Source organism: Heloderma suspectum, chromosome 3 (assembly GCF_057233095.1).
Source record: "Heloderma suspectum isolate Gila_16-S chromosome 3, 16-S_ref, whole genome shotgun sequence".
Lineage (NCBI taxonomy): Eukaryota > Metazoa > Chordata > Lepidosauria > Squamata > Helodermatidae > Heloderma > Heloderma suspectum.
The window spans coordinates 51,095,629-51,115,853 of NC_139460.1; the positions used below are offsets into that span (position 1 = coordinate 51,095,629).

The 20,225-nt window shown below is 39.8% G+C and overlaps 1 protein-coding gene across 1 annotated transcript in view; it reads right to left on the minus strand.

The window, feature by feature from the left end:
* The window catches only part of ABI3BP (ABI family member 3 binding protein), a 213,764-nt gene that overhangs the window by 87,427 nt on the left and 106,112 nt on the right, over nt 1-20,225 (minus strand). Inside the window, exons 15-21 of the mRNA XM_084843209.1 lie at nt 12,704-12,778; nt 10,440-10,517; nt 9,888-9,962; nt 9,149-9,223; nt 5,913-5,987; nt 5,463-5,537; nt 2,998-3,072 (exon numbers count right to left, since the gene is read on the minus strand). Coding sequence (XP_084699335.1) covers nt 2,998-3,072; nt 5,463-5,537; nt 5,913-5,987; nt 9,149-9,223; nt 9,888-9,962; nt 10,440-10,517; nt 12,704-12,778 — 528 coding nt within the window. The remainder of the gene's footprint in view (nt 1-2,997; nt 3,073-5,462; nt 5,538-5,912; nt 5,988-9,148; nt 9,224-9,887; nt 9,963-10,439; nt 10,518-12,703; nt 12,779-20,225) is intronic.

Genomic DNA, 20,225 nt, shown 5'->3' on the forward strand with positions numbered 1-20,225 from the left:
AGACACACATATGTTTGTGCTGGGAAAGACAGGGAGAGGAAACAAAGGGAGAGGAAACCAGCCCCCTTTCTAACCTGATGCTGCACAGGATCAGATGATCAAAGTTGAAGTAGTTACTTCTGAATGGCAATAAACCAAACAACGGAGAATCGCAGCATCAAGATCACAGTTTACAGCCTGTAGGGAATTAGTGCTTCGAATGTGCTATTTCAATTGAGGGGGATCTCTGTAAATTCTGAGGTGTGCATTCAGGGGACAAGCCTCATTGACCACAATGGGAGTTACTTCTGAGTAGAGACGCATATGTTTGTGCTGGGAAACATGGGGACAGGAAACACCCTTTGACTGGTGTCACAGTGAAAGGCACACTCCTGGGCAGGGCTAGCATACCCGAGGTCAATGTGGGGGTTGGGGCACAGAACAGCTATACAGTGGGGAGCCTAACTTAAGGAAAAGAATCAGACTATAAGCAGTCTCAGGAAATCTGGTTTTTCTGCAATAAGCTCCAGGGTGGCTGCAGGGTGGCCACGAAGTCATGTATCCCTAACGACCTCCAAACACAGCCAGCTTGGAGTAAGTTGCTCGTGAACCCCCTGGGTTCAAATGCTTGCTCAGCTATGACACTAATTCAGTGAGTTTAGGCAAGTCACTGTATCTCAGCATATCAAGATTGTTATGAGGATAAAATAGTTTAGTCTGATGTATGTAACCCTGAACAATTTGGAGAAAGGATTGCATACAAATATGGTAAATAAATAAATAAATAAATAAATAGCAGGGCTTGCTACAAAGGAAATTCTTAGGGGAATGAAAGCACATGCATATTTGCTGACAATTTCCTAATGAGATGCATCTGGAATAGAATTTGTACTTCTCCAAAACTAGACTAGACTACCATGTGGTTGAATTATACTGCAAACAATGAAAAGCATAAAGTGTTGTCTTTTATAGCTGGAATCATACAGCCTGATCCTAAAAAGTTTATTATAGTACAAGCAACACTGAAGAAAATGAGGCTTACATCAGTTGAGTACCTTAAGGAAAACAGCCAAAGGCTGCATTCCATGGAACCAAAAATGCTGTATTACTTTCAAAAGTTTTTAAAGGGAAAAGACAATGGCCAGCTCTGCAGGATGCTACTTAAAATGGGAAAAATGAACTTAGAAGTTAGCTAAACAGAAATACCGGTGTGATATATCTAGCATACAGCATATACTAACTATCTGAAGGAAGTGAAAAATAATACATCAGTTGTCAACATCAGTTCCAAGATGTACATTTAAGCCTCTCCAATGTTCAAGGCAAAGAGTACACAAGGGAACAGTGTCACCGGCATAAAGTCCAACTGCTTTTGAGGCCCCCCAGCTAATGTATTGAGTTTGTATTTACATCTGGGTATACTGGAGGGTAGCTGCCCATTAGGAGACTTCTTGCTCATAACCAAAAATAGATGTATGGCATCTAATTAAGTGGAATCCATCACATGATTTTTAAGCTCGCTTTTCCCTCTTGACCTCTCAATCTTACTGACATTCTATAACCATTCTATAACCTTTCCCAACTCTAGAAAAGTATGAAGAGGATAAACAATCTTAAAATGTCAGTTTACATTGCCGAAGGCACATATGCAGCCTATCATTTAAATTTCTTGATGAATCTTTATAGAGGCTACCTATGAAGCCACACTGTACAGAGCACAGTTGTACTTCTGAGTGAAAGTCCATACATACATACATATATATATATAGTGTGTGTGTGTGTGTGTGTGTCTGTGGGGGTGGGTGGGGGTGAAATCAGTTTGGAACTGTATTTTGCATTTTTCAGTTCCTCCTTACTGGAATGTCACTTTCCACTCTGTACCTCACTAACTGTCTCTACTTCTGTCCCTGTATGAAGCCTTGAAGGGGTTTCTGATAGGTACTCTCAGCTTTCACCGCACTAATCACCTACTTAGGAGTGAAAGGGTGCTCAAATCTAATGCTGCCTTAGACCTTCCTCCTCCGACACAAAAAGTGGACTGGAGAGGCATGGGATCTCAGTCCCTTGGGGTGCAATCCTATGCGTGTTTAGACAGAAAAAAGTCCTACAACTCCCAGCATTCCCCAGCCAGCCATGCTGGCTGGGGAATGCTAGGAACTGAAGCAGTTTTTTCTATCTAAACATGCATAGGATTGTGCCCTTAGTATTTTCAAACAGGTGATCAATAATGTCAAAGCTGACTGTCCCAACCAACCATCAGTTCAGCACTGTCTGTGGGTTTTTGAGTCAACAGTCAAGAACAACTTGTAACACTGGATGGAGCGCCAATCCCAGGAACCTCATGCACAGCATATGCTCTTCCCAATCCAGCAGCGAATCTGCACTACCCACATATTGCCCTTACTAGACCAGGGTTCCATATGGCTTTCCCCCCTTTCACATGCATACATAACAGACACTTCAAAACAAACCCCCAAACTCCAAAAATGAACACTCTGCACTAGAAAATACTTTGGGCAAATCTTCTGTATTCACTTTAAAGCATGCGTAGCCAGCTGGGAGTCCCTGGCATCTAACAAAATTTCCCCCTGGTCCCTTCCTATTCCATGTTAGAGGTTTATGCCCATTATTATTTATTGCTAGCTGTGATTGACCTATGTAATCAAATGCCGCTAACTTTATTGCCAAACATGAGTCAAATTTAAAATAAATTAGATAATTAAATTTAATTCATTTCAGTACTATATTGTAATTGATAAAGTGAGAGAAACATGAGTTTGATATAACAGTGAAATCTTATGGGATGCTTAGAAGCCGTTTTTAATCATAGAAATTTGACTCCAAAAGGTTACTTGTGACCATGTGTGATATATTACATGTTCTAAGATTATATTAGAAAAATAATACGTATGAATAACGTATGTTCTGTTTTTATGAAATGCTTGTCCAAATCGGTCAGAAGACAGCTTGATCCATGCTGTGGAACAAAATAGTTATAGGAAAGTACATAGCAATTACCCGGTACAGTCTTTGGCTCTTCGAGATGGGGAAGGATTTGGGGCTTGGAAACAGGAATTTTTGTTTTACTGGGAGCTGGAAGGAATAAAAATGAAAATGTCATTCCTGCGTGTCTATGAAAACATTAGTTGGTACCAAAAAGACACAAATAGCACAATCCATTGAGAATTGCTCCTGTACAAGCCTGCTTAAAACGAATGGGAATCCTTCAATACAAGTGTTTTGGCACACCTAATCCCAAAATTGCATAAGAGTGTCCCAAATCAACAACAAATAGTGACTGAGATTCAAAAGCCGCTTAGTTTGCATGACAGACTTGTGAAAGGCCTGTGGCATTTTTTTCTTTTACTGTTTCACTTCCCCCAAAAGCCATATTACACACACCTTTTGCAATTCCGGTGAGATTCAAAAACAATTTGCCAAAGGACACGGAGGGACTGTTGCTTGAGAAGAACAATTAGTGCAGTGTAATCTTATGCAAGCTTACACAGAAGCAACTCCAACTAATTTCAATGGACTTAGTACAGGTCACAGATCTAGTCTTGTGGTTCTTCAGAAACTGACCAACTTATGAAGAAAATAATAAATTTTAGGACCCCTGGAATTAAGCTTGAATGTCTATCCAAAGGTATGTATTTATTCTGGTATACTTTTAATCAAAGGGGAAAAAATTAATTAAAGAAAAACAATCACTCTGCGGTGGTTATGTTTGAGCCATTATCCCCATTGCTACTCTCTTTTTCCTTTTTAAAATGATTCCTTTATTTTTAGCTGTTGTATTGTGATTTTACAGCTGATCTGCTTTGTTCACTATCCTGGGCAGGAAATAAATTAAATTAAAACAGAGACTGTTTGCTTTAAATCATAGGACTCTAATCAATATTTTTCACAGGCAAATAATTTGTAGTTACCTCAAATGCTCAATTTTCTCCCTGACAGCGCTCTCTCTCTCTCTCTTTCTGTGTGTGTGTGTGTGTGTGTGTGTGAGGGGGGGGGGCATAACAAGAATGTTCAGGAACTGATGTTTTTTTCGCCAAGAAGATTCCATTAAAATTCTATTTTTACTACTTTCCTGATTTTAGTAAATTCAGTAGTAAAGCGTTATTTATAATGGCACAGGATTCCAACCAAAGGCTCACAAAGTAGAATATCAAGGCCATCAAGGCCCAGTCCAAATTCAGAGAGATGTGGACTGCCTGTGTGTTGCTATGCATTCTTCTCTCTCAGCATCTACCTGTCCAATAGATGGTCAGCACATTCACCTTTGACAGTACCAACCACCTATTTTGCAGGGATGAGGGCCTGAATCCAAAAACTGACTTCTCTCTTCCTTCATGATGGGGTGTATATGAGTGTGGTTTTCTGTCCCCAAAGCCCTAAAGAGGTATTTGGAACCATCAGAGCTGAAGTGCTATTATACGTTTTGTGCTGTGTTCATGGGTCCCATCCCAGTGCTGAGAACCATACAGGGAGTCCGGAATGCAGTTCTGAGACTGAGAACTGGAAAATCATGTGCAGCACCCTTTGTGTATGCTCAGTTCAGCAGGAAATGCACATGTGAAAACCTGCTTCCTCTCTGGTGTTCAAATAGTTAATGGTCTAATTGCTAGGGCAGAAGCAAAACACCCCAATTTCGCAGTCCTGTCTATAGGCTATGAAAAGCTTCCTCTTTCTGGAGGTGGGGGGCTGAGGACTGGGATAAAGTATTCAACCAGTCCATCTTACTGGCCTCAGCAGCAGCATGCACACTCCTCTCTGCCCAACACCCAATTCAAACTCAAAGGCAGTGTTTCCCTTGCCCTCACTCTAAATCGGTTTTGTGATACTGCCTCATCACAGAGCCAATTCAGACTGAACTATTAGTACATGATCCCCAATTGGCTGGGGTCACATTCCCAACCAATGAGAGAAGAATATGAGAGTTTAAAAATGAGTAGCTGCCAAGACAAGAGTCAAGCAACAGCAAACAGATAAAATGAAAGTTAAATACTGGGGCGGGGGCTTGCAGGGAACATTTCAAACTTCCCATTTATGCTAGAAATATTCAATTGGGAATATTAGGCATGCCCCTAATTATTACTAGTTCCAGAGAAAATGGTGGAATACATTAACAGAATATACTTTTTGAGTTGGTATAACTACAAATCAAGTAAAAGGTAAGAGAAAGTCCACTCTAATGCCCAGTATAGTATTTATTTAGATTTTGCCTCTAGAATTCAGGGGAGAAGAGCAAGTAGTAGAGCAGCACAGGAGAGCCAGGCAGAAGTTAAGGCTTAACTCTATCCTGTAGCCAGACCCAGGCACCATTAGCTCTTATTTATTTGTGCCAAATCCCTCCACTGCCAATGTCATGTGGCCCATTTGCCATAATTTGGCCATCTATGGAATGACTGAATATCGTGCACCGATATTTAACTATTATGATTGCTCCCCTGTAACTTCATGTAAACCTAATTAACCATTACCCTGTGTTGTTCTTGGCAATTCAGGGGTTTTATAAATATTAGCAGTAGTGGTTTCCCATTGAGGTTCTTTTTCTCCTGATGAAAAAGGAAAAAAACAGCAATAAATCATGTGGAAATTAAACACTTCTGCATAAAAGATCATTAAAATAAGACCTATTTTCCATTGCCCAGGATCCCTATATGAATACATCCAACAGGAAAGAAAATAAAAACACTTTCTTTCTGATCTCTAGCATGTTTTTGTTATTAGAACTGCTTTCATTGAAAGATTTTATGAATCTTTGAGATAAAACATAACAAGACTCAGAGCCACATAGTCAACAACAACAACAAAAATGGATTTGTATTTCCTCAGAGAAACAGCATAGCTTCTTTCATACAGGCTAACTTAATAAAATGCATGAATTAAAAATAACGTTGATGATAATTAATGGCATGAAATGTAATTACCATGTTTAGTGTCTGGTATTTTGGGTCGGGCAAAAGGTTTGGGTGTAGAAGGAACAAATTTTGTTTCCGGAGGAGCTGAAAGACACAGGCTGTATTATAGATTTTTTTTGCTTCTTACTGACTTTTTTTTTCTTCCTAGGAAATTAGAATCATGAGCTGAAGTGGAGGTGAAACAAGATTTTAAAACAACAGTAAATAAGTTGTAAAACTAATTTTTTTAAAGAAGTCTCAGACAATAGCAAAACATACTGATCTATTCTTTGTCATTAACTCATTAGGTGACTCTCCCTCCCTGCAGGGGTAAAAATATTGGCCTACCTTACTAGGTTGTTGTAAGGATTACTATTATAATGTACGTGAAGTGCTTTGAACTCTCAGAAGTGCTCTATAAATACTGTTATAGAAAGTAAATAATTCTGATCATATTTTAGTTCATCATGCCATGGTTGATTGTATCGATAATATAATGCCAAAACTGAAGCTTAGTAAAAAAAATCTTATTGTAACTCTTACAAGAATCCCAGAAAGAAATATGTTCAGAGCAAATTTGCAAAATTGTTATGAAAGTTATAAATTTTACATGCTATTATATAATCATGGGTATAATTTGTTAGAAGCACTTCACCGGAATTTTCAAAACACATTTAGCATACAATGGTCAAATTCAGTTGTGTCAATAAACCATGGTTTGTTGTGATGACAATGTGCTGCAGGGAGTCTCAGGCTTGTTTCCTTGCCCCTTTTCTTCTTCTCTCCTTTGCACATGAAGGGAGGAGATATAAAGCTTCTCTATGTGGTTTGGAACCAACTGCAGTTTCCCAGTTCACTTCCATTTCAACTACAGAAAACTGTTCAAACCATAGTGGTTTGTACAAACTGTAGTTAGTAATCCAGGATATTGAATCACAGTTTGATCCTGGTTTAACATTCTGGTTTGTTAAAGGGCCGCGGTGGCTTAGTGGTTAAGACTCTGAACTGCAGACTGGAAGGTCGGCAGGTCAGCAGTTCGAGACCCGAGTGCTGCGTGACGGAGTGAGCTCCCGTCTTCAGTCCCAGCTTCTGCCAACCTAGCAGTTTGAAAGCAAGAAATTGCAAGTAGATAAATAGGTACCGCCTCGGCGGGAAAGGTAACAGCGTTCCGTGCACCTCAGTGTACAGTCATGCCGGCCACATGACCACGGAAGCGTCTTCGGACAGCGCTGGCTCTTCGGCTTAGAAACGGGGATGAGCACCGCACCCTAGAGTTGGACACGACTGGTTGGGGACACCTTTACCTTTTTTTGTTAACACTAAATAAAATCAAACCAGTTTCCAATATTCTGATACAATGGAAAACTGTGGTTTGGAACAAATCACAAATGCAAGCTTGAAATCTCCTCCCCTTGTGCACAAATGTAGAAGGAAGAAGAGAGTGCACAAGTAGGGATGGATGAATCTATCAATTTTGGTTCCTCTTAGTTTCTCATTTTTCTAGTTAATCTTTGTAAACCATCCAGAAAGCTTTGGCTATTGGGCGGTATAGAAATGTTAATCATCATCATCATCATCATCATCATCATCATCATCTGAAGTTTGGTTCATCCTGAACTTTGAGAATTGTGTCGATCTTAAATTTGGTTCTTCCTTAATTTAAACATTCAAAATAAACATTCTTAAGCATTTCTCCTAATACATGCATTTTCCTTAATATACAGTTTTTGCAACCAGTTTTCCAATGCAATGCATTTCCAGTAACATATGCATCTTTGTGTGAACTTTCCTCTAATATACACATGTTTTCACACATTTTTTGGAGAACTCCATTGCAAAATTATGGTATAAATGGGTTTAAAAAAAAATCTTCTGTCTTCTTTTGATGTGGATAAGAACTTTCCTTCTGGAAACCTCTTTTTTAAATTGTCTTGGCTTTTTTAAAAAAGTTGGGACACTTTTGCTGATAGCAGGAGATGGATGGGCCTTCATTTTCCCTGATGTAAATCTTCAAATAACAGCAAACACATTTTGCTCATTGTTAAATATAGCAGGGCGGCTACTTTAACTTTTAACATTTAAATTCAGTGGGCAAATTCAGTTAACAGTTAACAGTGTTTCCAGAATAGAATCAATGCTGTAGCTGTAAGCTGAACAACACATTTGAATGCACACCCTCAGTTATATCCAAAATCATGTTAGCAGATGTCCAATAGTGCAACAAGATTTTCTCTAGTGCTGTGCCAAAACTTTCTCCCACATTCCACATTTTTTTCCCGACCATTCTCATTCAATTTGATAGAAGAGAAATTGCTTTCGAAAAGAAATTCAACGGTGAAGAAATTTCGGAGAAATTCTCATGGGTTGGGTTTGGGTTTCTTGGGCTTATCTTACTTAGGAGTGGCCAAGGACGGAGCACAAGTGTCCTGTTTTGCATTGTACAATCATCTCTCTGGCAGCCTTTATCCTCCTCAGCTTCCTACATGTCAAAGCCCAGTTTAAGGCACCACAAAGTAATTCCTCCCATAGGGCTTTTTCAGACCAGGATGTGCAGGCAGCCTGGGAGGCTAGCTGTGATTAGGTAAGCTCAAAAACACCACAGAAATACTTTACGAAACAGCCTGAGTGAAGCAGAATGATGGAAGCCTCTTTCATGGGGGAAGAAAACTTCCAGGAAATTGGAGAACAGATTTTGGCAGAGCACTACTCCTCATTGTCCTTAGAGTTAGACACAACACTGCCCCCACCTGCACTGCAGTGGATGAACACTGGGGGCCAGCCTGCCAAGACAGTTGATGCTGTTGCAGTACGAAAACGCCCACAACACTAACCAAAAAAGAAAGAAGCTGTGCTACAAGCCCTGCCAGTGAGGAGCTCTACCTGGGAGAAACTATTGAGAACTTATCCTCCCCCTAGAGAAATTTGGTGAAATTGTCTCCCAAATTTCTCTGCCCACAAGTAAGGTGGAGAATTTCAAGAAGCCATTTGCACACAGCTCTAATTTTCTCCCTCTCTCCTCTCCTGTGCAGCCCTCCGTGCCATCCGTAAATCTGCGCTGGAGGGTTTCTAAGCAATCTGGGGCAGATTTTGAGAGCATGACGGGGTTGTGGGTATTCCATCAGTGGAGTGACACCACTGGATCCAACCGTCGTCTGTTTTTATTATTTGCAGTTGTCAGGACAAAACACATTCTCAAGGATCAGCTATGATGGAATTTTATTGGGACTTCTATTAGATAAATATGTTTTCCAGGAGATAATTGTTACCTGGGGTAGACTTTAATTGTTCAGGAATCCTAGAAGTTTTATGTGTATTCTGCTTCAAAGCTGGTAGTTTAGGGGCTACAAAAATAAAAGAATTCAAACATTGAACAGAAAAAGACAAATATAACTGCAAGTTACCATTCTGAGAAGTGAAACAGTTCTTACTGGCTGATAAAATTTAACCATCTATCATGGAAACAGAAAGACTGAGTTGGGAAAAAAACTCAAGATAGAAGGTTCACAATCACTAGCATAAAGAAGACATTTTCGTCATTTCTCATGTATTAAGCTGACATTGACATCCCCTCCTTCTGACAGAAAATATTAAAAGAAAAGAAAGACACACCCACATACTCTTCTCTGCATGGTTGTATAAGACCCAATAATACAGCATGGATTGGGGTTCTTTTTGTAAGAAATCTATGTACAATAGAAAATAAATTTGTAGTTACTGAGATCCTGAAAGCAGAAACAGCTAGAAATGAATTGAATGTATTAAACGTTAACAAGTTATACATGACTACTTCCTGTCCATAATCAATTTAAATGAAACAAAGTGATTGATGTGAAGTGATTCATGTGACTTTAATATATATTAATGAACAATTAGCATTTTACTACCAAACCCAGAATCAATTTTTGGTGCTCTTGAGAAAAATAAAGAGAAGAAATGTTTTGGGTGTGAATCAAGGAAGTAGTTAATTTTGAAAATGCTGTCTGTATTCATAAATTACTTAATTACCAGGTTTCACATGCCATCCTTCTGGGGTGGCAGAATGCTTCCATGTAAAAGGAATAAATGGTGTTTCAGATGGAGCTGAAAAGAGTAACAGAATTAAGTTTAAAATCTTCAGAATTCATTTAAAATTTTATATTTAAACAAACAGCGCATGCAACAAGCTTGCAATTATGAAGAAAGAATTCAAAATAGAATGGACCAGCCAGCTGATGAAAGTGACGGATATGCAGATCGTGTTGCACTGATCTTAAACAGATCAGTATTCCAAAGACAAGTGGCAATTTCCCACAAAAACAGCTGTAGATAAATGTTGGTGAAAAGTGATGGATAATAAAAAGCGATCCATGCAACGTTCATAACTGAAATTTAAAGTAAAAGTATGAATCATGTTCCTACAGAAGTTTAGAGACCTTGGTGAAGCCAGAAGTTTGATAAAGGTCAGTACTGAAAGGATGATGATTATATTCTGGAAGAAATGAATTCACATGGAATGAAAATGTTGCTGATGAAACATAAAATGCAGTGTGACCATTCACAGTAAAAAAACAACATTACCCAGTGTTGGCCTTGGCTGGTCAAGAGGTTTAGGTGTTTTAATTGTGAGAGATTCCAGAGTGGGTTCATTTGTTACTGCTAGAAGAAACGTTGACAAGTATAAGAAACAACCTGCAAAAAAGCTATCCTGAAAAAACTGTTTGCATGAAGAAAACTATTTTACTGTAAGAAAAATGGAAGTGTTTCCCTGACTACTGACTATTGTTTTTTAGTATACCAGTTTCCGTAGGTGTTAGAAGAAGTAATCTATTTAAATCACAGACTATGAAGGATTTCCTTCCTCCTACCAAATGAGATTTGAACAACTGTTTTAAGATCATCTATTTAGTTTCTCCCCCACCCCCCTCCATACTGTCATAGTTTTGGATTAAATCTTGTTATCTGAATCATTGCCACATGTAGAATACATGTAGGATTTTAAGCTTTTCAACAACTCTGCTAACACTGCATCATTCAAGCAGAGTGGCACAGAGTAACAAGTAAGATTGTCACAAGGAACAAATTGTACTGTAAATCAGCCTAGTACTGAGAACAAATTGGGCACTTTGAAGTCCTATGGAAGAGAGTTACCCACATGCTTATTGTTATAATTACCACCACCACATCATCAGTCTACAGTGTAGAAGCTACATGGGTTAGGTCTACACTACTGCTTTATAGTGAAATTGAAGTGCACTGATAACTTGCTGGGGCACATTACACATTCGATATACCGCTTTTTTAGTGTTATTTCCTGCTTTTTATTCCACATTATGCAAAATACTGCAACAAATATTGTCTGCCCTACAAGGTATAAATACGCAAGAGGGACATAGCGTTACCATGATGGGATCATGATATGACATAATGTTTAGATCTGGCCTTAAATAGGCTTGTCTCTGTTCCGAGGAATTTACAGTCTAAAACAGACATTAAGGGCACAATCCTACAGAGACAGATGAGTGCCTACGACCTCCCCTGAAGTTGGAGGCAAATGCCTATCCAATACAGGGTGGGAGCAGCACAGAGGATTCTCTCCATGCTGCAGCTGCCCTGCACTTTGCCTTAGATGCATGTTTTCATGCAGCTTCCGGGAGGGGGTGGGAACGGGGCTGGAGACCACATAGGAAGCTGTTTAAAACAGCTTCCGTGGTCTCCTCCCATCCCCGCCCCCAGGAATGCCCCGTTTTCACCCTTCCATGCTCCGTGTTACAAGCACAGAGGCGGCATGGCAGCAGTGCAGTTCTCTCCACACGAGCTACAACAGGGAGGGAGAGCAGCAAGCAGTTTTCCAGCTACAAGCTCGTAGCACTTTCTATGAGTTCAGAGTTGGGAAACTGAAAAATCCTATCTCCCCCAGATGCTGTCTAGGGGATACAGGATTGCTCTCTAAGAAAACAACAGAAGAGAGGAGAGAGAGAGAGAGAGAGAAAGAAAGAAAGAGAGCGAGCGAGCAGGGTAGGGTAGGGTAGGGTAGGGAGGGATGCCTGCTCATGGATGTAGGCAAATACAGTTACTTATATGTACTTAAGATGCAGTTAAGTTGGGAATGATGATTAAGGGGACACACCAAAGACCATGCAGAAAAAGGTGGTGTTTCAGAAAGGGTTTAAACAAAGGGAGAGTGGTAGAAACATAGACATGATCATGGCATCAATGTCATGTTCACTGACACCAGTGGGGCTTAAAGGTGCTTAACATTGGCTGGATCATGCCCATGTTCGGCCAAAAAGCTGGTGGCAAATCCAAGTTGTTATTGTCCTGGAGAATCAAGTGAAGCCTTTGCTTCCATTTCATCTAAAAATCACATATTTTCTGTACTGCTTTAAAACATTAGGTTACATCACCTTTGCACAATTTCAAATGAACAGCGAAATTATTCTAAGCACTCATTTTCATAGCTGTATTTAATCTATCATGCAGAATACTAAGAGGAAAAGAAAACTCTATGCCACATGCCATCCTTTTTTTATGTGACATATGGCAGGGCTGAATGGACTGAGTTAACTATTATTTATTTAGTTCTTTAATTATGTCATGTTTATACTGCCCAATAGCCAAAGCTTTCTGGGTAGTTTACAGAACCAGAATTACTATCTATAGGTTTTGATCTGTAGATTCAGTCTATTAGTCCACAGAAGATTCTGCCTACAAAATTCTATTGAAGTGAAAGAGGCAAGTGGAGGTCTCAAGGTCTTAATTTAAAAGCAGTTTTACTGAATTCAGTGAAATTACTCTGAGGTAAATAGGTAGAAGGCTGCACATATAGGATGACAGCAGTATACCTGGTTTGGAGGCTGATATGTCAATCTCATCAGATGTTGTGATGCTTGAAAGAGCAGGTTGTGTTTTGCTGTAAACTAAAAAATAATAAATGGATAGTACCTGCAATTATGATGATTTCTCTTAAAACTAAATTTTATTTTCTGAGGTAACTAGTATAAACTGTATCAATTACCAAGGTTGTTAAATAAAGTTTGGGTTAGTTTGGATTTTAACTGATCAATCAACTGGTCAAATTTAAATACATTACAAATGGCAAAATCTCAATGAAGGCATCTCCGAGGATCTTAAACTAAGGACATAGTTTCTTTATCTTTATAGAAATAAACTACTACAGCCACCTCTCATTGATAGAAAAGGGTTTTTACATATTGCCTTTTTTCTTCAAACTTGGGTACATAGAATATTCTAAAGCTTTAGAAACTTGTTCAAGCCCAATTAGTATCTATTGTGGATCTATGTGTAAAAATATATACTGGGTGGAGTCCAACTAGTTTCCCTCTGTTGACAGAAGGCTCCCAACCCATCAGCAGAATGGGGACAGTGACAATTTTCAGCAAATCCCCCTTTTCTCTCCCTGCAGCCCCCATGCTCCTGATTTGCTCCACAGGGGGAATCACTGAAAACTGCCCCCTCCGTGTCCTGCTGATGGAAGTCTTCTGTCAGTGGAGGGAACCTAGGTGGACTTCACTTACTGATATTAATTTCAGCTTAGCAAAGCCATGCTCACTCTTATAAAGCACTTGCTTTATGTTGAAAATGCTGTACTGAAAATAGCAACAAGTGGGCATTAGGCAGGAGTAACAAGTCCCTCTGCAAAAAACTATTTGCACAGTTCTCTAGATTTCAGCCACAGTGTGCTTCTAATTACGTGTGTGTCTGTGCGCGCGCGCGCGTGCACTAGCGCGCACGCAGGCAATCTGTACACATTCGCCCATGTCCCCATCCAGTCTCCCCCTCTGCCAGATCAAATTATGTGAACTCTGGAATGGAGAGGAACAATTACATGGGGTATTGCATGTGTGCACAGAACTCCCATGTATGCACAGAACTGCCCTCGTTGTCTACTTGCACCTGTGCTGATAGGGAGAGCAAAGAAGAAACAAGAATACTGCATCAGTGTGGGGAAGAATTGCATACCCAATATTTTGGCCCAGTGCCTTTTACAAGATTAATGGAACAAGAAAAACAAGGTCAAATTTAGTTCTTTCCCCAAATATTTTTTTTCCAAAAAATGTCATGTGTGCTTATGTTTGAGTACTCTCATTCCTTAAGTATGATGCACACCTCCATAGTTTTATGGTCACTGGCTCAGTGATATGATATGTAAAAGGCACTAGTTGTATCTTTCTCACCACCTTTCCTTGACTTCTTGTATCACATTATAACTCTGAAGACATAATTCTGCATTTATTAAAAGGAAATACCTCATACTTCCCTTTTTTCCCTTCACTTTTTCAAATTTGCTTTACTGATATACATTGACATACACTGGTAGGGAGTGCAGTGGGTGGGTTGTTTCTGAACTGTGTTTTTTTTAAGTGTGCACCAATTCATTATTATTAACTTTGTAGTTTTCCCCCTGACCTCAAATGTCACCAGCCAGATCTAGCATTGTTCACTTATTTTTTTTTTTTAAATAAGCTACCTATATAGGTTTACATATTTTCCATTTGAAAACTTATTCCTACTTTTCATTTTATGCAGATGTTTTTGCAGTTGGTTGGCTGGCCTTATTGCAATCAACACCTAAGGCGGAACACAAACAAGTCAGATATGCAAACCCTTGGATGTAAAACCTTCCAAAAAAATCAGAGTACAACAAAACACTCTTTGTATCTCAAAGCTAAGAAGAGGTTCACTTCGAGGACAGTGTAGGGAAGTGGTGTATCAATGGAATAAATGAAGGATGTTTAGAACAGGAAAATATATCCAAAAATAGGTTTAATTTGCTTGAAATCAGAGGGAAAAAAATGACACCCCCCATTGATTATCCAAAAAGAAGCTGTAAATGAAACAGTGGGCAGCCATTACCTTCGTCACAGTTAAGTGTTTCTGATAATGCTCTAGGATTTAGGACCAGTCACTGCTACATTACTGCAGACTGGTTACTGATAAACCCAGAAATACAAACAGATTAACTAATCAGACCATAGTACAGAATATAAAAAGAAGGCATGAAGGTGTTCATATGGAATGTCATAATAAAATCTGGCTAGCTCCACCAGGATACCACATGAGTAGACTGTTGTATTGGGCCTTAGGGTGGAGTTAGGCATGGGTGAGTTAGTAGGATCAGAATGTGCAGACCCAGAGGCTGGAACTCTATGGGCATCGTCAAGAAAAAAAATATCCCCGTCAGTAAGAGATGTTAGTAGGGGCTGTTCAAATATTTGGAGACAGGGCTTTCCATAGATAAGGAATAAAAAGAGACTAGAAGTAAACAAGTAAAAGCAAGTTAAATATTTTGTTCCTATTAATGCATTATTATTAATTATTGTTATAACAAAATCTTAACATATTGCTAAACATATTGTTCACTTTCTTTTGCAGAATCTACTCAAGCAACAGATGAAGATCAGCAGAAGTGTTGTCAAGGGTTACATCCAGATAGAGAGGACAGTTTATCAAAAAGTTTCATCAGTCCATACATTTATTTAAACATGGACTTCCAGTTACTCATCATTCCCTCAGTGAACAAATGGTGGTGGTTTTTCTGAAACACTTGTTTAAAAAGAAAATAAAACTGTACCAGACTGTAAAAAATGTGTTTGGGTTTGGTTTCCCTCTAGTTAGCCATATTTGATGGATTAGCTTTTCAGCAAAGGCAATAAACTATTTATTTTGATACCACAAGTCTATAGTTAGAGCATTTGAGCATTTCCAGAATGTTGCAATAACCAGCCTGGCTGCAACTAACACGAATCTAACCAATTCATTCGAAGCAATGTTTTTGTGTGAGCCTTCCAAGATATTTTGTAATGGTAACTTTGGGTTCAACTCAATACTTGCTCTGTAATCTTAGCCATTCCCTCTTATATTTTCCTTCAAAAGAAGGAACAGAAGACAAATCCCACCACATATGCAAATGCATGCCCCTTAGTTATATCCTCCCCAACAGATAAAGATGTATGTTTTTCTCAGATGTAGTATGACGTCTGTGGAAGATTTTTTAGAGCGCAATCCTATGGGGATAGTCAGCCGCCTCGAACTTGGAGGTGACTATCCAATGCAGGGGGGCGAAGCATGGAGGGGATCTTCTCCTCCACACTCTGGCTGCCCTGCATTTGCAGCTAGATGGCTGATTTCAGCTGTCTAGCTGGGGCAGCTCGGAGTGGGGGGGTGTGTGGAGGGCGAGGCCGGATGGCGCATAGGAAACATTGTTACTGGCGTTTCCACCATTCCCCTCCCTCAGAAACGCCAACCTTTTCCCCGCTCTGCACTGCTCTTCCAAGCACGGAGCCAGGGACAAAACACGCCACCTTATGAGGTCACGGGGGAGGGGGCAGAGAGACGGTTTTCTGGGAAGTGACCGCAGAGCACTTGCTCCAAGGTCGGTTCCCCCAAACTGAAAAGTCCTATGGCTGTCTATCCACTCTCCAGCAGCCATAGGATTCCAGACTTAATGCTTTTCCTTTATATGTGCTGATACTGATTTTAGGGCTTTTCTTTGCCAGATTTTAGACCATTTTTCTGATGTTATTTCCATGTCTATATCTTTTTCCCAAGTCATTTTAAGAACAAAGAGCCCCTAGGTAAGTCAAGAAGCATGAGATAAAGTTGGTTACCGGCAATTTACAGTTTTGTTCGGTGCTGCCATCTCAAATAAGGACTCTGATGGCTTAGTCTTTAACTGATTGATTTGCCCCACCTAACAAGGAAGACTGGCTACAGGGCTGTTATCAGGGGTTGCTCAACGAAAAGAACAGTAGTAGCCGACAAGCTTCCCTGATGAACTTTCCCATGATGCCCTGCAAAATGGATTTGCTACATGGTGATAGTGAGGCCAAGAGGCTTGACCAGTGCCCTGCATGAACACTGCAGGTCACACCCAGAGTCCTCTGTAATACAGACAGGTTCCATGGCAGATGCTCAGGGCTCCTCAACAGAAAAACTGATGTGGAAAGGACTGTATGAAGGCAGAATATTTGAAAACGACTGCTCTGTATCAAACTACAAATGTTGCCTACCCACAAAACCCTCATAACATTTTAACTTTTCATTCAGAATATACCATTCACTACAAAGCGAAATGTCAAATTACAGCATATAAAACTGAATTAAAGGATAATGAGCCTTTGGAAATAATAAGCTGTAATTATCAAATTGACTCTGTGGTCATCCTCAGGCTTTGAGACTGTATTTCATGCATAGCCAAAAGAAAATGTAGTCCATGCCTTGTGAGGTCCTCAGATGCATTTTTGGCATGTTACTATCAAGTTCCCTAAGCATTACTCAGTGTTACAATGTTGACTGAGGTGCCGAAGAAATGGCGTCTATTCCGTCTTCCAGATTCTCTATCACACCTAACCTGATTTCCCTTGTTTCAGTTCCACTTGTTGCTCCAGCAGAGTAGTACTGTGCTCTGATACAAAATACCTGGCCTATTGTTTAATGCTGTACCTGTACCTATGAGACTTTACCTCTTTTCTTTGTTATTCATCCAGTTAATGGCTTTGATTTCATATTGTTCTCTGGGTTTTATGCTGTCTATTGTTTTGCCTTAGAATCTAGCCATCTTCCACTTTAACACCAACATTCACATGGTTTATTAACAGTCTTCTATATCTGATCAAGCCTCACTTCTTTTTATTCATGTTTTTTTGAAAAGTTTTGATTTGCCCTATGGCATAGCAATACCTGCTTACATCTTCTTATCATTAAGTTGAAATCATGAAGCTCAGGACAGCTGTACAAAATTAACAGACTTTTTTAATACCAAAAAGAGAGATTTTGGACAACTAGCAAGCTGCAATTATCTAAGGTTAACTGGATGGGAAGTTCAAGGTTGTTGTTTTTTTTTTTTTAAAGAAAACTGTATATTGTAAACCAAGCCCAGCCAATGAAGATACAGACAACCATAAAATCATGCAAAACAGAGTCGCACAATACATGTGTTCCCTATGTATTCTGGTCTGGAATAGATAAGTGAATAGGAAATTTCACAGTATGTTCCATAAAGAAAGCAAAACACATTTAGACAAGAGATTGTGAGATAAAAGAATGCAGCCCTGATTGGATTTTTTTGGTATAAAAAGCAAAACAAACCATCATAAAAACATTATGATCTGCTTTACTAACTTCTGGATTAACCAGTTTCAGGTACCTATATATTTACTGAAAAATTACTAATTTGAGAGCATTCAGAACCCATGTGCAGGGGCTCCTTATTATATTTTATTAGAGGGAAATAGAATATAATATGCACATATTATATTATTTAGCTATATGCACATTTCCTATTGCATATACTAAGCATTTCCCTTCTTACAAGAGAAAATGGAAGCCCCCACGTTGCTAGATCGTGTCTAAGAAACATCAGGAATAGTCTTTGGGCCAAGTCTAGCATTATTCATTTCACTCCTGGGAATACACTACAAGTTACTTCCATGACTAAAACTGTAGCATTAAAACAGGGGGTTGGCAACCTGATGCCCTCCAGATATTTTGGGCTACAACCCCTATAATCCTGGATCATTGACTTTGCTGGCTGGGGTTTACAGGACTTGTAGTCCAAAACATCTGGGGGCCACCAGATCGCCTACCCTTGCCTTAGAAAGGCTTGTATCTAATCATTAAGTCAGAGGGCTCCTTCACATGGAGCTTTTCTCTTGAGATTGAGATTGCTCCTTCACTGAAGTTTGCGGGCATTTTACATGGCGCCGTAATCATCCAAGGCATCTCTTGCACTAAATGCCCTTTGTTCTTTTTTAAAATAGATCGCAGATAATGAGCTATCAAATTACCCTGAAGTGTTCTGCTTCAGTTTCCTCCATGAAAAAAGGAAAAGCAGCAAGAAGAGGAACGAGATCAATGACAGATAATGGAAGACTCAGATATGGGGAGAAGGGTGGGGTGGGGGAAAAGGAAGCACATGAAAAAGGGAGTTGTTGTGATCCTGCATTTAAAATGGAAGCAGAAAGCCCCATTTTAAATGCAAGATTTTAGGCTGGTGTAGAGATTCCCAGAGTGAGATCAACATATCTTTGCCTGGCATGAATAAAAGTCCTTCTGAAATAATTTCATCACTAGAATGACCTGGGGAAAACCGGGAAGAAATCATGCACAGTACATACAACAGGACAGTTTCATATTCTGTGTGTTGTACAGAAAATATACATGGCCCATAGAACATATTAATTTATGCTAATTGAATTAAATGATTTGTTTGCAGAGTTGGAAAATGATTCCTTGCCAGCAAAAAGAACACAAACAACCTTGGAGATTTTAGAATAAAAAGTTGCATGATTTATAGCTCTTGGGTGAAGGAACTGCATTCATTCTATTTACATATATTCAGAGATATCAGAGGTCTGTGAAAAATATAATAACCAATTTAACAAAGACGTCTTTTTAGAAACTTAAAACTCAACATAAACTGGCCACCCAGAATGTTTCTAAATGAAAAGAAATGACTCCCTCTGGTATAGCTGAAATACTTAAAAATATTGCAGAGGAGGAAATCTAGGGAACATGTCAGTGAAGCCTCCCAAGAAAATGTACTTAAAATAGTAACAGAGATATCAGGTAAATAGTAACATCTGACAGGCCTGTGTCTAGATGTTTTAACAGTATTTGTGGATTTCAAAGGCAAATAATCTCGACTGGGCAGGAGGATGGTGATCTGAAAGTGGAGGAATTAACATCTGTCCCTTTGTCATGGTCAGATCACTTCCTGTTGAGGTTTAGACTCTCGGCAGCCTTCCCCCTCTGCAAAGGTGGGGGACCTATTAAAATGGTCCACCCCTGGAGGCTAATGGATTCCGATGGATTCCAGAGGGCTCTGGGAGATTTTCCTGCTGGTATGGCTGGGGCTCCTGTCGAGGCCCAGATCGCTCTGTAGAATGCAGAGATGACTCGGGCGGTTGTCACGATCGTGCCCAAGCGCCCTCTCCCTCTGAGCAGAGCCCGGCCAGCTCCTTGGTATACACTCGAGCTGAGGGCAATGAAGGAAGAGGGGAGATGGCTAGAACACAGGTGGAAGAAAACTCATGCTGAGTCTGACCAAACACAGGTAAGAGCTCACTATTGAGCCTACTCTGTGGCAGTGAGGGTGGCAGAGACAGTGCTTTTCTACCAGCATTGCGTCTTCTCAGTATCATCAAGTGGAGATTTTCCAAGTGGTTCGCAGCCTGTTACATTCTGGGCAAGGGAGAGAGACGGTGGAACCCTTGGTGGCACGCTGTGATGAGTTTGCAAGGCACTTTGAAGTAGGGATGGCGGAGAATTTCTCCACGAATCTCCAGGAGGCCGAATGCCAACGCCTATGTATGTAGCCTATCACGTTGTTTTGTGTTTTTTTTA